Source organism: Psammomys obesus, unplaced genomic scaffold (genome assembly GCF_907164565.1).
Source record: "Psammomys obesus unplaced genomic scaffold, mPsaObe1.curated_primary_1811, whole genome shotgun sequence".
Lineage (NCBI taxonomy): Eukaryota > Metazoa > Chordata > Mammalia > Rodentia > Muridae > Psammomys > Psammomys obesus.
This window is the reverse complement of record NW_026594428.1, coordinates 17,291,132-17,304,297: the sequence shown is the minus strand read 5'-3', so window position 1 is coordinate 17,304,297 and position 13,166 is coordinate 17,291,132. Positions and strand designations below refer to the sequence as shown.

The window sequence follows — 13,166 nt, the reverse complement described above, 5'->3', positions numbered from 1 at the left end:
GGAAGGAAGGAAGGAAGGAAGGAAGGAAGGAAGGAAGGAAGGAAGGAGGAAGGAAGGAAAAGCTAAAGAACTCAGAAAATAAAAATTTATTTAAAAAATACTAGCATATTACAATGATATTTGAATAGAATTCTCTGAAGATTAAAGCCCTAGGAAAGATAAAAGCGCTGTTGAACAGTTGCCTATGGTAGAGAATTGCATCCCTCCCCAGGGGCACACACAGCCCAAAGTTTATTGAGTTGCTTGGGGACTTCATACAATTCTTTCCAGCCACACCAATGTTAATCCAATCATGAGATCCCCTGTGACCTAGCAATGGGCACATCTCCCTTAGTGTTTTGAAAACACAGGATCTGAGTGTCTTATTTGTTAAGCCCCCAAATGAAAATTTTCAGTGGAGAAAAACAAAACTTTAAAAATTTTATTTAAATTATTAATTAGTTTCTTAATTAAGAATAAAAATGATTAGATTGATTTTTTTTTTGTAGACAGAAGATAGGTGTAAAGCTATGAGTAGTATTTCACACTTATGATTCTAGGACTCAGAAGGTTGATCAGAACTATGGAGATTTATAAACAGTAGGCTTCAGGGATCATCATATGTGAAACATATATCCTTCACAAGGCATGTGCCTACAAGCCAGTCATGCATTAGTGTTCATACAGTGTATCTGTGCTGTATCCAATTATGCTTCCTTTAAAATAGTCTAAGGATCAAGCCTCAAGGATAAACACATGAGAACTACCTTGAAAACTAATAAGTAGATGAGATGTCTTCTAGTTCACATGTATGTGGTGAAGGCTAGTCAATGGGGGGGGCACTTTTTACCAGGAAAAAAAATCTGTATTAGCCTTTAAAAGGCAGACAGATGGTTAAAGTAGCTATAGCTGAGTAAATCAAGAACGGTAATGGAGGGGCTAAATGTGGCAATCAGAAGATTTGGTCCTTTGTTTGATCATCTTTGCAGATGTCATAAGCAAAGACAACATGTACACCTTCTGGAAGCTGTGAGAATGATGTACTGGAGGCAGGTGGGTAATTGTTCCTGTCATCAGGAGTCTGCAGTTGAAATCTAAGAGGGAGTGCCTTGGACAAGCTTTAAGAATTCAAGCAAAGAAAAGCAAGAGGTTCTTGAGAAGCATCAGTTAAAGTTTGAACAATGTGTGTAAAAATAACTTTGCAAAAACATTAATAATACATGTGTGTGTCTCATGCTCTGCAGAATGTTTCATGTTACCATCTACACTCTATCAATCAAAGCCAAATATTTAGTAGGACCTGAAGAATCATTTTAAATTATTTGAAGAATTGCCAACACTGTCTACTGAACAGTGTCATTCACTTGGGAAAGGGCTGCCCTTTGGCAGGTTTTTACCTGACGTAGGGAAACATAGTATGTACTGGGCATTGATTTAGGTATAATTTATGCCATTCAGCATTTTCTTCAACTTGCAATGTTACAGACCACCCACAGACACTTTGTTAAGACACTGTCTGTTCCCTGTCATCCTTAAGATCTTCACAGAATCTTCTGGCATTGTGGGACTCGGCACCCTCACCCATGACACACTGCAACATTTGAAACCCTGTTGTGTGACAATATTTAAAACCAGTGTGCATGTACAGCCTCCCTCTTGATCCAGTTATCCAGTTCCACGTGCTAGTAGCACCCCTCCAAACTGTTGTGCAGCACATGCATAATCCAGAAAGACCATCTCGAGTGTCCTTGACGATATCTTGCAACCAACATAGAAACAGCCTTATTCTTTCAAAATGACCTGCAGCAGCAACCCTCAAAGATACATCAGTTTATTCTTTCAAAATGACCTGCAGCAGCAACCCTCAAAGATACATCAGTGATAAACACCTAGGTAGCGACACTCTGCTATTCAGCAGCAAAACTGAAATCACCCCTTCAATACGTGAGTATCCTCGTTGGTGTAAGTTATGGGTAAGCATGATGAGCATTAAAAAGCTGCAGCAAATTTAAAAACTGAACTCAGAGACTCACAGTCCACACAACAGTTTACTCTAAATACCAAGAGGTATGCAATCCATACTGTTGTGTAAACCAGAAGAATACTGAAAGAGATTGTGATGATACCTTAGAGGAGAGTCACTGAACCTTGACCCAACCCACCTCACAAGCTACAATGACAAATGTCTGGAGATTACATCCTGCTATTTGCAATCAGGCAGATAGCATCGAAGGGTATTCTGAAGATCTGTGAGCACTGCAAAACACACTGGACAGAAATCTGTTATGCTGCTTTCTAAATAGTTACTATTTTTTAAATGCTAGAATATCAGACTACACATGCAAAAACTAATGTGCTGTGAAAGCTCAAAAAAATAACGTTGCTTTTATTTCCTCCAATAACCCAGTTCAAAGAGAAGCCAGAGCTTTTAGCTTTGTCAGCAGTTCACCCTCTTGCAACTTGGCATCACCTGTCATCCTCTGTGTACAAACTGGGATGCTGTAAGAGACAGTTTGTCAGTCTACGGGAGAGACAGGTAAAATCATCTTGCTACACACTGTAGGAAGCAGACAGTACATATAACACTGAAAGATCTAGAGTCCTTGTACCTCTTACCATATTTTAAAGGAGCTTTCACACTAAGGAAGGAAACTATGTCAGACCTGATGGAAAACAAGGCTGTACCATCATCTACGTTTTTAAAAAACAATTTTAAACAGGAGAGTTGTAACCTTTCAAGTGTGAAGAAAGCCCAACATCTTGAAGAGAAAACGGCCTACCTGCTCTGGTGGAACACACCCAGAACATGTTGCTCTCTCCTCTTTACAGATTCTTGCTTATCCAAAACTTAATTTCTGCCTAGTAGTTTAATCTACTTGGTCATTCTCTTACAGTTTTCCAAACTGTCTTCACTTTATAGTCAAGCTCCCACATCACAATGCACCACAACAGGCCCAGTTCAGTGTGTCCAAATATAAACCTGCTGAGCACAGGGTGTCAGCTGTCAACCACACCAACCATCTTCCTTTCACAGTCTACTTCTATCTGGTGTCCACAGGGTAAGGTAAGATTACCCCTTGTGCATGTTCTATGTGCTCAAATGGGGAAACCGGCATCATTCTACAAGTAATTACGCACCTGAGCTGCACAAAAAGGACTTTCGATTTATAAAGGAAAGAGATCATCATGCCTGAATTAAACAGCAACAAAACCATGTCTCCTCCAATACTTAAAACCTCCCTACTCACTAACATACCCACACACTCAGTGGGGAGTTCTACCTTCCCTTCCTTATTCCCATGAAGCATTTGGAGAGTGTGTAACAAATTAAAGTTCTGTAACTTCCCTTTACTTCTTCCTATTGGAAGACTAGAGGTGGAGTGATAAGAATCTCTACAATTCTATTCAAAGTATTTTTAAAGAAAAATGCTAAAGACAAAAAAAAAAAAAAAAAAAAAAGTAAGCCCAAGCACAGTTCACACTTCTAAAACTGTTCTGATAAAGCCTCATCGGCGCCAGACACAGCATCCCTCTGGGAGAGAAAATAATATTCCACAGATAGCTTGACAGATTTCACTGCTGAGGAGCAAGAGGGCTTTATGCCACCCCTTTCTAAAGCATCAAATTTTTGTGCAAGAAAAAAAATGCAGGGAAATTCCTTGAGCTGTTTTAGCATAGTTTTCAATATTTGAAGTCCTATAAAGAACTGTTGGAGGTTGGTCTGAAGTGTGTTCCTGGCCCTCAAAATCTGATCACACCTATCCTTGTTTTGTAAACCTGCCTAAAACATACCTGATTGGTTGATTAAACAGCCTGCACTTGGTACCCACCATATCACACAGAAAAACAAAAACAAAACAAACAAACAAACAAAAAAATCAGCCTATACTTGGGTAGGACAGAATGGGGTAGGAGTGGCTAAGGATCCCAGGCTCAGAGGAAAGGAGAATCACAGGAGACAGACAGATGGGAAGAGAGGGGAAAGGAGGATGCCATGATGGGTTAGTGTGGAGAAGGAACCATGTGGGACTAGAGACAGGACTCCAATGATGGTGTAAAAAGTCCCAGATAAAGAATAAAAGCAAATAGCATGGATGGAAGGTAGACCAGATGAGGAGGATTACGGTGGATGGTACTGGGTGGGAGATGGATGGTGAGGTTATGGAGACTGTGTAAATGAAATATCTGCCTGGCCCAAGGTAAATAAGGCAATTATAAATCTTAACAGGTGTCTGTGTCTTATTATTTGTGGTAGTGGTTAAAAATTACAACTGCGATAATCTTAGGGCTAATAATAAATTTTATATAGCCCAACACTCATTTTTTTATGTACTACAACAAAGAACTAACAAATACATTCCCACTGGGACTCCTTCCTTTAACCATACCCAATGGCATGCCATACAGCAATCACGGTGGCTATTAGTGAAGAGGGCATGTTGAAACTGTGTTTGTTATGGAGCTCAAACACTCTGCTTTATAGGCAAAATAATAATAATAATTTTATTCCAACTCATAAAAATTACCACATTTTTGGAGCACATCAAAGGTTCCAAAAAACATTTTGAAGTTAAATGTGCCCCCATACAGTTTTCACATTAATTTCTCTATGACATCCACAACCCTTGAGAGTTTCATCTCAACTGGCAAATAACAAAACATGCTCAGAGGTAAGGTGAACACAAACCCCCAATGCCACTAATGTTTGGATCACGGAACTGGTTGAATTACTCAGTTTTTTTTTTTTTTTTTTTTTTTGGAAGATCTCAATGGTCAGTATCCAAAATTAACCCAAAGCAAACAACAGCAAAAATCTCAGGGAGGTTCATATACCAGTTCAGACAATAAAAATGAGGTTGTACATATAACTGGTAATGACTAGCATATTTGCTATGTGCCAATCACTACCTAAAATCTGAGGATCAATGATAAAATAAATTCCCAAATGGGGTAATTATGGTGAAAAACCTACTGTGTGTAACCAGGGGAAAGGGCACATATCTCTGGGGGGGGGGAAGAATGTAAATTTTAAAAATGTACTTTTTCTTAGCTTGGTGCCACACTCTCCTTCCCTGGTGAACTGTGCCTGACAAGAAGAACACTATGAAGCAACACTGATAAAAGAGTCTGTAGAAAAGGTAAGGGCCAATAGCCAGGTTGGCCACAAATACCTGGCTTTCTCAAGAAGAGGCCGCTACATTGGTGCGGATGCCTAATTATGCACCATGTGCTAAAATCCCAAAAAAAAAGTAGAAAAGTTACTTGACATTTTATTATTTCATAGAATGAAAAGCTAACACAGTTGTTGTCCCATTTTTTTAAGTGCTTTGCTAAGTGTTTTAAGCACATTATTTCTTAACTTTCCTTCAATACAACCAGGAAATGCAGGAATTAGTATGACTCCTAGACTTACAGTGACAGTAGCAACCTCCCCAAATAAGAATTAACAAAATCTGGTCTACAGCTGTTAAGACATGGAAAAGGGAAAGATAATTACTACAGACAAACAATTTAAACCACTAAAACAAGAAGCAAGTAGAGAAAAGACGAAATGGATACAGGATAAAAAATACAGGATTCCTAATGCACCAGCTGATGGCATGTTTAACCTCAACAATATTTTTAAAAGAAGCAAATGAATTCACTGGAAAACATAATATTCTTGCAATCTATTAGGCATTTGATTTATAAATTCAATACCCACTGTTGTCAACATCCTGGGAAAACAAACTTACTTTTTTCATAGTTAAATATAAGTGATTCACATTCACAACAACTGGACAGTTCTCGGTTAGTCTCCCTGAGACTCAAGGACCATGTTCTGTTTATGAAGACTTCTTAAAAGCAGGGGTTGGATTAAAGCTTTTTTTTTTTTTTTTTTTTTTTTTACAACTTGTTTTACTGTTAAAGCATTATTTCTTTCTGGAAGTTAAATCATTCTATGTTAAAGACAATGGCTACTATGTTACTCTAATATCTGAAGGACCAAATAAAATATTTGCTAAAGAATGAAGTGCGTTATAAGGAGTGGGCATTTGCAGGTGGAGCACTCGTGCTCCAAGTCACATTAAAAGTTACACTAAAAACATTTTTAATGTAATTTTTTTTTTCTTAAATCTGCTCGTGATTGTGCCTATTAGTACTGAGACATTAAACACCAATCACACTCTGTGTAACTCTGCCGAGGTGAAATATGCTCTGGAGAATAGCTAACTTGGATTAGTATTTATATGTGTTTTGGGAAGTTAACTTCTGACACAATCCTTTTTATGGCCAATGTTTGTCACTTAAGAGGCCATCCAATTAATTTTAGCTAAATGCTAACATGGAGAGTAAGAAGGAAACCCTAAAGACAAGTTATTTTAGAGTTAGCCATTCATAACTCAGTTGAATTTCATGGATCATCCTCCCTATAAATCAGCCAGGGCAGTAGGGACTCCCCTGACAATTCCTCATAGAGTGACAAAACAGCATGAAATATTTAAAGAGCTCACCTACTAAATGAAATGCTGTGATTGCTTCTATATCCTGAATTCTCCACCTCAAAATTCTTTATAGACCATGCCAATAGGGAACACTTCTTTCTTCCTTCAGACCCTTCCTTCCAGGTGAGGGGAACTTAATTAATGAAACACTTCTGGCCTCTGTCCAACCCTTCACTTTCCCAGCCTCAGAAGGACACAGGAACAGGTTGTCTTGCTTCATCTTTCTACCTCTGGAGATATCCTTGTATGTGGAGAGCAAGACTGGGCTCCACCAGCTCAGAGGCAGTTCAGTCTCCAAGGACAGGAAAAAAGATGGTGAACCAAGGACCTGGGATGTCACTCAGTGGTTACACAAAGCTATGTTTAGTCCCTGGAAGGATTTCTTTAGTATCTTTTCCCCTTCTAATTTCCCAGCCTGCCCAGAACATTGGGGTTGGGTTATTTACTTGGCTCCTTAAAGACTTTAGTAATCAATACTTCTGTGCACCTCACAGTTTTAAAATAAACTATAAATATTCTTTAATAATTTTGATACACATGTAAATGAGAGGAGGTATTTCAGCAGACAGGAAGAGTTTCCTGAACCAACTGAAGTAAAGATATATAACATCTACAAAAATGTATGTTAACCAACATACATCTTTTAAACCTAATGTCTAAGGTTAGTTGTGGTCACCACAATTATTAAACAAATAAAACAATACTAATGAGAACTCTCAGCCCTTACCTATGGAGGATAATCATACTTAGTAATTTTAATGATATGAGTAACAGTCCCTCTTGATCTAATGCTACTAATCATTGCTTTCAGAAAGTAGTATATTCATATCATTCAAAACTTGTAGAAACCTTTAACACACACACAAATACATAACTGATTTTAAACAAATATATTTGGCTCACCTGTTTGTTAAAAAAAATAATAATGCGTCTTACTATAACATGTATTTTACTCTGAAAACATAATTGACAGTTCTCACAACAAAACATAAATTTGAATATAAATAACTATGTTGATTGTCAAAACTCTTCCTTGACTGAAGATAAATTAGTCTCCTGTTGCATGGGGTCATATATGTCTGTAACAAATTCTAAGACACATCACAGTGTGGTGACCATAAGCTGGGAGAATCCAGTGATGCCAAAGGAGCTGGGGCATCCTGAAGCCTGGAGGAGACACAGCCTACATGCCTGCCTTCACTGCAGATCCCTAAGCTAACAGAATATGTGGAAATATGTGACATTCAACAGGGTGCCCCTGTACACCCTCAGTTCTCCTTATGGGGACATCATTTAAAGGAATATGCAGTCTCCTTTCCATGCAATTTCTGATGCTTATGTTTCTTTATATTCCTTTACCATGATTTTTTTTGCTGAGAACTGAGCTCTCTGCATTTAAACTGAGCAGCTGTTTAATATCTGACCTCACAGAGCGATGCTGATTAAACAGTCTATAATAATCTCTATACAACATTAATCTTTGCAGAAAATTTGATCTTAATCAGGAGACTGACATAACAATAATAAAGAATATCAAAGTCTTGAAATTTCTCACTACTGGGATATAACAATCCTTTAAAGAAACAGTACTGGAGATATAACTTAATTTTCTTTAATGGTTATATATTTCAATATATAAAGGAATTATATATTTCAAGATCGAGAACCTGGTATTTTGCACGCCAAGCTATAAAATATAGTATTATAATGGTGTATCTCTATGAAAGAGCATGTCTCATCTTCGAGACGATGGGACTCATTTAATGTCAACAATCTATTTAATAACATGTCTTAATAAGCATGAATTTACACGTCACACATCCACATACTTTATATTCAAGTCAACATCATTTTGAGATATTCCGCCTTACTGTGCCCATCGTACAACTAAATAAGCGGGGTCTGATGACCACATTAATGAGCAAGGGCAAGCAGAAGATGGCATTCACTGAAGACAGAGTTGGCATTCACTGAAAGCCAGTGTTCTCTCCATAGCTCCATGTGCGTTAGGAGAATGCAAGACAGCATTACATTATTGAAATTCGCTTTTCTAATAACTTTTATAGCAGATCATAAATATGCAGAAAAAACTTTGGCCATGCCCTACAACCTGTGTGTGATTGCCATATGAATTTGAAATAGTTCGATGTATTGTTATATGTGATGCAGACACACACACACACACACACACACACACACACACACGTTTAGCATTCCACACAAAACTTAACCAGAGTAATAAATTGGTGAATGCATGTTTAAGACGGAAGTTTCTAGGAAACAGTGTCTCACTTATTTGGTCATTGTTTGATACAGGATATAACTTCAATATCCTAATGTTGATGAACTACTCCCTACATATTAATAACCAAGATACAAACCTTGAAATCGCCTCAGCTTCTATGTGATTAAAAGATGAAGAGCTGGAGTCATCATCATTCCATATTTTTATGAGTCTTATATTTTAATGGATTAAAATCACAGAATGATAAAATTTTCCTCTGAGTTTCCTGTGTTGAAGGTACCGTTTGTGACTATAATTGGATTCATTAAACCTAACCAGGCAGTTTATTAATCAGTAGGCTGGATTGGCAGACAATGTGATGGAAACTATTAATGTATGACATGTTTAATATTTTATAGTCATATAAAAAGCTGCTACTTTGGCATGTAATCAAATAAACTTGAAGCTAGCAACAAGAATCAAGACCTGTTTAACTGAAATCAACTTTTCACAAACAAGAACACATAGCTCAAGCATCCAGCAAAAGACTTCGCCTTTGGCACATGGACAGTGACAACTCTAGTGGAAGCCAATGGGAGAATCTGGATTTAAAGTTTACTTACTCATAAGCCAATTAGTAGAAAGCTATTGTGCAATACCTTCAACCAAACTACTGACTTAAAAAAATAACTGAGCAGTGTATGATAGATTTTGTTCATAGTTTGAATTTGAGTTATATATGTCCAACTATATGGAAATCTTTTTTTTTCCTTTTTCTTTTTTTATTAATTACAGTTTATTCACTTTGTTTCCCATCTGTAGCTTCCTCCCTTTTCCCCTCCTAATCCCAACCTCCCTCCCTCTTCTCCACCCATGCCCCTTCCCCATTCCACTGATAGGGGAGGTCCTCTTCCCCTTCCATCTGATCCTAGTCTATCAGGTCTCATCAGGAGTGGCTGCAATGTCTTCTTCTGTGGCCTGGTGAGGCTGCATGCACCTGAGGGGGAGGTGATCAAAGAGCAGGCCAATCAGTTCATGCCAGAGACAGCTCCTGTTCCCCTTACTAGGGAACTCACTTGGACACTAAGCTGTCATGGTCTACATCTGAGCAGGGGTTTTAGGTTATCTCCATGAATGGACCTTGGTTGGAGTATCAGTCTCAGAAAAGACCCCTGTGCCCAGATATTTTGGTTTTGTTGCTCTCCTTGCGGAACTTCTGTCCCCTCCAGATCTTTCATCTCCCACTTCTTACATAAGATTCCCTGCACTCTGGCCCAAGTTTGGCTATGAATCTCAGCAGCTGCTTTGATACCCTAAAAATGTCAATAAGAGTAATACAATGTCATTTTCCTTTTAAAATTGACAACAAATTCCCAAAGGGAAACCTGTAGAAAGGCTGTGTTCATAAGAGAGCAGGAGGGTGGAGGGGGTGGACGTTCTGGGAAAGTTGGAAATTAACATTTTCTAACTTGTTACAACTAGATATACCCATCCACACAAAGAATATGTGGTTGAATAGACAAATTACTATAAATCATTTCAAATTTAAAAGTAATGGTCTTCCTTTATAAGAAGAAACTGATAAAATATAAAAGAACTGTGCAAAGCTCTTCAACAAGTCCACATTTGTGCCCAACAGCAAAGAGCTGCATTTCGGGGAGAGGCACCACACGTTCAGTAACAGGCACAAAGCAAAATATCATCAGTTCATTTTCACTTTTACAGTCCATTTTGAAAGCGATATTATTATACTTAGAAAATATTTAACAAAACTACAAATTGCCTTTTCCAAAGAATATTTTTTGAATTTCACTTTTTTCTCTCTGTGATGAACTACCGAACTGGGAGGAAGAATTGATGACTCTTATTGTATTGTAAAAGATGTGAAAGGGCTGGGAATGCTGTAATCTGAGCGGTCGTGACTTTTATAACAAACCGGGTGAACACTAGTGACATCTACAATGACTAGGTTTTACAACTGCACAAACACACACAAAATTAAATAACCACTTTCCACAAGACTAGGAAAATTTCATTACTGCAACAACCTCATGCACTTCCTATAACTGCCATTCAGTCAAGTACTATCATTTTCAGCACAGATATGACATGAAAGCCTCGTGCTGTATGCAAGGAGTTTTTCTCCTGCCCAGTAGTTGCTCTCTAAAGTGGTATCAGTCAACTAGTCTCTAAGAACCACGGTTAAAAGTGAAACGCCAGACTCAAAGAGAAGAAAAGAGAGAAGGAAAAAAAAGCACTCCTCCTTCGTTCTAAGGCATGCTTCTGAAAGAAAATTTTATTGCAAGGGCTACAACAAATGTGCTAGAAGCACTCCTGTAAAGTTCCTGGAACGTGAATAAAGGTGAACCTACAGCAACGTTCATAAAAGAATCACAGTGTTCCCTTAAGTTGAGCAGTGTAGCTTCGGGCACCGCTTTTCCCAAGATCAGTTGTTATTAGTAAAATTACAGTCCTTCTGAATTTCAACGACTAATTCCAAACATAACCATCCTCATTCAAGCTCTGGACCTTGTAACCCACAGACCAGTAAAGATCCAGTTCAACGTTGACAATGGATTCTGCTTGGCACAGAGAAACGCTAAAGGAAGAGGCATCTGTAGTTGAAAACAGCTATTCCATACAGGAAGATTCTCACCCCATTGGTCATACTTCCCATAGATTGGATCCCCCAAATCACGTACAGACCTATTCTGGCAATCCAAGAGGAGTCACATCAAACAGTCTTCCACCGGGATTTTAGTAGTGTGGCTGGGAAGCCTTCTGATTATACAGATTCATGCCCACCAGCAGACAGACATCAACTGAGCTACCATCAGTAGAAGGGTGCACAATGAGGTAACTCTTGGGTAGTGGCAACACCTCCCCATTTTCATGGAAGTCAATGCAGAAAATGCCCAGCGTCTAACATATCAGTCACACAGTTCCTAAAAGTGAACTGTCTGTCATGCTTACCGGGCCTGATTTTTGCTCATTACATATCTCTTTTCTAAGCCAACATATTTGTTTGAGAACATTAGGCATGCATGTTTATAAAGGCTTGCAGAGCTAAGGCACATCAGATCAGTTCAGATGAGGGAAATACAAGCACAGCCTTCCCCTCTATTATCCTCTTCTTCCACACCCTTCATTACCCCGGTGTTTACAGTGAAACGCAACTTTGGGCATTTGAGAAATAAGTGGCTCTTTGTGGAAAATACAGAGATGCACACCCCTTAAGCCCCCGAGTCTGATTTCCGACCCCCACCCTCAGACCAAGGAGGTTGCACCTCCTTCCTAGAGACTTTATTCTGAACAGAGTGGCTCAAACATGCTGAGTAGCAATCGATGAAAACACATTACACACCAGAAGAAGAGGAAGGTCGGGTGGGGAGAAAGCGAAACGCGGCGTTGCTTTCAGCCATTAATTACAAATCACCCAAATATCGGTACGCGTATCTCCCGTGCACAAGCACCCTAGCCAAACCTGGCTGTCAGGCAGCGCTTTCCAGAGCCTCGCTATCTATTGTCAGGACAGAGAAGCCCCGGAAGCCTGTGAATCTCTCTGAAAATACGTCCTCGGAAAACGCTAAATATAGACCAGGGGGGTCTGGGTCTGGCCAGCAACGGGAAACTGAAGAAACGGCCATGGACGCATATGACTAAGTCTTTCCATTTTGTTCAAGCCAAACATCGTAATGACATTGAACATAAGGGCAAAAGACTGGAAGGAAGTCTTCCCCACCCCCACCCCGTCTTCTCCCGTATATTAGGGACGTCATGAATGCAACCGGGTTGCTCTGGAGGGTGGCGGGGAGCAGTCGGTGTTGCCCTATATACGCGCCCTCCAGGGAAGAGGGGTGGCAGGGAGGGAAGCACGCGGAGAAGCCACTTGGTAACCGCTCCACGAAAGACACTGGCCCCGGACCCTGTTCCGGGCAGAGCTGTCTTCCGAAAGGGGACCTGGTGCGACCGCGCTTCTCCCCCAGGGCAGACAGCACCCCACGGCCGCCGCCGCCACCCCCGGCCCGGCAGGCAGCGGAGGACCAACCCCCACCGGCGGTGTGCAAGAGGACGACGCCCGGAGGATGCGCCGGGCTCCAGCAGCTCAGCTAGGGCAACTCACCGAACGGCGCGGCGCCCGACTGCTTCCTGGCGAACATGCACCCGCCGCCAAAGACAGCTCCTCAGTCGGGGGAAAGGCGTGCGCGCCGCCGCCCGGCTTCAGAGCAAGGTCCTGACCTTGCCCAGCTGCAGCATCCTCCGCTTTTGTTGTCGGAGCGCGGCCGCGGGACAAGCGATGCTGGCGGGGAGCAGGGGCGAGCGCGGCAGGCGAGAGGCGGCTCCCGACGCGAGTGCGCAGCGCCCGGCCCGGCCGCCCCTCCAAGCGCGGCGAGCGTAGCGCCCCCTGCCCGACTCCGCGGGCGCCGCGGGCTCCTCGGGGTTCCGCGGGGCTCCGCGGGCTCAGGCCGGGCTGCCGA

At 40.7% G+C, this 13,166-nt stretch overlaps 1 protein-coding gene across 2 annotated transcripts in view; it reads right to left on the bottom strand.

Annotated features, from left to right (window-relative positions):
• The window catches only part of Ctnnd2 (catenin delta 2), an 894,554-nt gene extending 881,448 nt beyond the window's left edge, over positions 1–13,106 (bottom strand). For both annotated transcript variants that reach the window (XM_055618984.1, XM_055618985.1), the window contains exon 1: positions 12,812–13,106. In XM_055618984.1, the coding sequence (XP_055474959.1) occupies positions 12,812–12,848 (37 nt within the window). In that variant the 5' untranslated portion in view covers positions 12,849–13,106. The remainder of the gene's footprint in view (positions 1–12,811) is intronic.
• Positions 13,107–13,166: the final 60 nt, after the last annotated feature.